The sequence below is a fragment of the Orycteropus afer genome, unplaced genomic scaffold, assembly GCF_000298275.1.
Source record: "Orycteropus afer afer isolate SDZICR_OR568_19922 unplaced genomic scaffold, OryAfe1.0 scaffold00402, whole genome shotgun sequence".
Classification (NCBI taxonomy): domain Eukaryota; kingdom Metazoa; phylum Chordata; class Mammalia; order Tubulidentata; family Orycteropodidae; genus Orycteropus; species Orycteropus afer.
In genome coordinates this window covers 393,032-397,061 of record NW_006921989.1, presented here as the reverse complement: position 1 = coordinate 397,061, position 4,030 = coordinate 393,032, and the positions used below count along the sequence as shown (strand labels likewise).

At 49.7% G+C, this 4,030-nt stretch overlaps 1 protein-coding gene across 1 annotated transcript in view; it reads left to right on the top strand.

The window, feature by feature from the left end:
• The first annotated feature begins 601 nt into the window (after nt 1–601).
• The window catches only part of FBXL12 (F-box and leucine rich repeat protein 12), a 10,093-nt gene continuing 6,664 nt past the window's right edge, over nt 602–4,030 (top strand). The window contains exons 1-2 of the mRNA XM_007953554.1: nt 602–687; nt 797–869. Of these exons, the coding sequence (XP_007951745.1) occupies nt 602–687; nt 797–869 (159 nt within the window). The remainder of the gene's footprint in view (nt 688–796; nt 870–4,030) is intronic.

The following is a 4,030-nucleotide window of genomic DNA, read 5'->3' as shown; positions in this document are numbered from 1 at the left end:
GGAGCCACTGTTGGGAAGGAAGGTTGGGCAATCTACTTCCGTAGTGATACTGCCTCGGAAACCCAAGGAGGGGTCGCTGTGAGTCGGGTGCAACTCCAAGGCACATAACAACAACAAAAAGTTAAAAAAAGGAAAAAAGTAGAGACCTTGCCCTCCGGCACGTCCCCCAACCAGGGTTCCACCTTCAGCCCGCCCCCCCGGACTTCGTCCCGACCTCTTGGCGGGCTCTCTGAGCCTCGTCCAGTTTCTAACCCCGCCCGCGGAGCCTCGTCCCCGCCTCTAGCCCCGCCCCCAGCATCTTCCCCGCCTCTAACCCCGCCTTCCGAGCCTCCTCCCGGCCTCTAACCCCATCCTCTGAGATTCGCCACTTGCGGGATCCTCCACGCTTGGTCTCAAACCCGGGCAGATACGCTCGGGGTGGGGTGGGGTGGGGGTGGGGTGGTCTAAACACATTCTCGCGAGAATAAAGGCGAGTCTCCTTGCAGGTGACGGGGGGCTATCCCGCGCTCCTTTCCGCCATTCCCTTACGTCTCCTGGGTGCCCTGAGGCGCGAGTCCCAGGTTCCTTTTAGCAGGAAGCGGAAGTGCGCTCCAGAGAGATTATGGCGTCTTTGGTCGACCTGCCAGATTCTGTCCTGCTGGAGGTTTTCTCTTACCTCCCCGTCCGGGACCGGATCCGCATCTCGAGGTGTGGCCCTGCCCGGCGGGAGGGAAGGAGAGGGAGGGGGGCGCACCTGGAGATATATACCGGTCCCGGCGGGGCCATGGTCCTTCTAACGGCGCGTCCCCTCCCCCAGGGTCTGTCGCCACTGGAAGAGGCTGGTGGATGACCAGTGGCTGTGGCGACACGTCGACCTGACGCTCTATACGGTATGTGGGGCTGCCTGGGCGGGAGGAGCACCCCTGCAACCCTGGGATTCAGGCTTGGATGTGGGAGACGGGCTCATCCCGGCTCCATCGCTTAACTGCTGCTCGGCGAGCTCGGGCAGGTTACCTAGCTCCTCTAGGCCTCAATTTCCCCAGCTCCCAAAATGGCCATAAAGGCCACGGGACTATGGTGGGGATTCACCAGGATCCTACAGGGACAGGGCTTAGAACAGTGTCTGTTACGTAGTCAGCATGCGATAAAGAACATTAGCGCTGGGCTGCTAATCAAAACGATGGAGGTTCCAGTCTACCCTGGAGCTTCTGGGAAGAAAGTTCTGGCGAGCTCCTTCCGAAAAATCAGCCATTGAAAACTCCGTGGAGCACAGTTCTGCTGTGACACGCATGGGGTCACCATGAGTTGGAATCGATTCTGGGACAACTGGTGGTAATGCATGCTTACATTATAACTAAACTCAAAAACCCAAATTCACTGCCATTGAGTTGATTCCGACTCATAATGGACCCCCATTGGGTTTCTGAGGCTGTAAATCTTTACGGAAGTAGCTTGCTCCATCTTTCTTCTCCAGAGTAGCTGGTGGATTTGAACCGCTGAACATTCTGGTTAGCAGCCAAATGCCTTATCCACTACGCCACCAGAGCTCTTTACGTTATGCATAAATCATATTACAGAGTCAACTTCCAGAATTGTCAGAATAGTGCAGTGTAACCATTCCCATGTTCTCTCATTAACATTTTGATTTATTTATTATGAAATATTTCAAATATTCAGAAATACGTACAGGATATATAGACTAACAAGTGACCCACATACTTACTACTTAGATTTAACTTAGGTCATGTTGTCAGAAGGGACCATTCTCTGGAGAAGGTTATATTACTTGGTAGAGTGGAGGGTCAGCGAAAAGGGGGAAGGCCCTCAACTAGCTGGATTGGCACAGTGGCTGCAACCATGGGCTCCAGGAATAGTGAGGATTGTGAGGCTGGTGCAGGACCGGGCATTGTTTATTCTGTTGTGCATAGGCTCGCTGTGAGTCGGCGCTGACTCGACGGCACCTAACAACAACAGATTTAACGTATTTTAATCTTTGGCCTTATTTGCTGCAGATCATACATACATGTGTGTTAAAACCAAAAACCAAACTCACTGCTGTCGAGTCGGATCTGACTCATAGCAACCCCTTCTTGGGTTTCTGAGGTGGTATCACTACGGAAGTAGGTTGCCCAACCTTCCTTCCGAGGAGTGGCTGGTGAGTTTGAACCACCAGCCTTCTGGTTAGCAGTCAAATGCCTTAGGCATATGTGTGTATGTGTGTGTGTGTGCGCGCGCCCATAAACAGTGAAAACTGTAAGAGCTGAAACTCAAAGGGACTGTCTCAGAAGTCCCTTTGACAGCATGCAGTGCTACCACTTTTCTGTTGCTTGTTTTAGTGGAAAATAGTTGAGTGTTTCTGCTCTGACAGGATTCTGCCTTCCACAGGCCCTGGAATTGGAACTTCTAGCCTCCTAAAGGGAGTTCTGGTAGCATAGTGCCTAAGGCACTTCACTGCTAACCAGAAGGCTGGTGGTTCAAACTCACTAGCCACTCCTCAGAAGGAAGGTTGGGCAATCTACTTCCGTAGTGATCCTGTCTTGGAAACCCAAGGAGGGGTTGCTATGAGTTGGGTCCTACTCGAGGGCATATAACAACAACAACAAAGTGTGAGAAAATAAATTTCTTTCAGTTAAAAGCCACCCATTTGTGGTATTCCTGAATTTCTGATATAGTACCACTAGGTAAGTAAAGTTACGTGTGGCTGTTTACTATTGCAAATTTGGTATTTAGTTAAAACGCAGATTCTGATTCAGTCTGCAGTAGGGCCCCTGTGGTTAGGTGCTGTCCTGGTTCCCCAGTGCCGCTCTGACAGGAATATACCACAAATGCGATGCTTGAACAAACGAGTTTATTCTCTTACAGTTTGGAGGCTTTAAGTCTGAGTTCAAAGTGCCAGGCCCTAGGGGCTGGGTAAGAACCCCTCAATCTTGGGCTTCAGCTCTGCCTCCTGCTCCCAGCCCACTGGAGCTAGAGGCTTTTCTTCACTCAGGCAGCTGCTGGCTGCTGAGACTGACAAGCCCAAGGTTGACGTAAAAAGGCACAGTCCAGTATTATCAAAGCACACGGCAGGTCATTGATTCAAGTCCATCGAAAGTCCCAAGGTCGGCAGAGCATGGCAGGCAGCTGAACCACAACACGGCTACATGCAGGGTTCAAGCGTGCCATAAGCTAGAGACCATTCCCAAAGCTGTTTGTTATATACGGGAAGCAGACCACTTCCCTAAAGCAACTGCTCAGCTGCTCCAATAGATTCCACCATGGAGTAATTAACAATCTCACCATGAGGAGTAACTACATTCAGCTGCCCAGCCACTCAACCAGGCCCAGCCAACTTGACACACAAACTTACCACCACAAGTGCTAAGGGTCGATTCCAACTCATAGGAACCCTGTATACAACAGAACAAAACGTTGCCCATTCTTGTGCTATCCTCGCAGTCTCTGCGATGCTTGAGCCCGTTATTACAACCTCTGTCAGTCCATCTCATTGAAGGTCTTCCTCTTTTCGCTTACCCTCTACTTCACCAAGCATGATGTGTCCCCCAGGAACTGATCCTTCCTGGTAGCATGTTCAAAGTACATGAGACAAAGTCTCATCCTTGCTTCTAAGGCGCATTCTGGCTGTACTTCTTCCAAGATAAATTTATTCATTCTTCTGGCAGTCTGTGGTATATTCAGTATTCTTCGCCAATACCATCATTCACATGCATCAACTTTTCAGGCTTCCTTATTCGTTCTCCAGCTTTCCCATGCATATGAGGTGATTGAAAATAACATCTGTGGCCTGGGTGAGGCACACCTTACTCCTTGCAGTGACATCTTTACGTTCTCACACTTTAAAGAGGTGTTTTGCAATAGATTTGCAGTGTAATCTCTTGATTACCATGGGTGTTGATTGTGGATCCAAGTAAAATGAAATCCTTGACAACTTCAATCTTTTTTGTTTATCATGATGTTGCTTATTGGTCCAGTTGTGAGGATTTTTGTTTTCTTTATGTTGAGGTGTAATCCATACTGCAGACTGTAGTCTTTAATCTTCATCAGTAAGTGC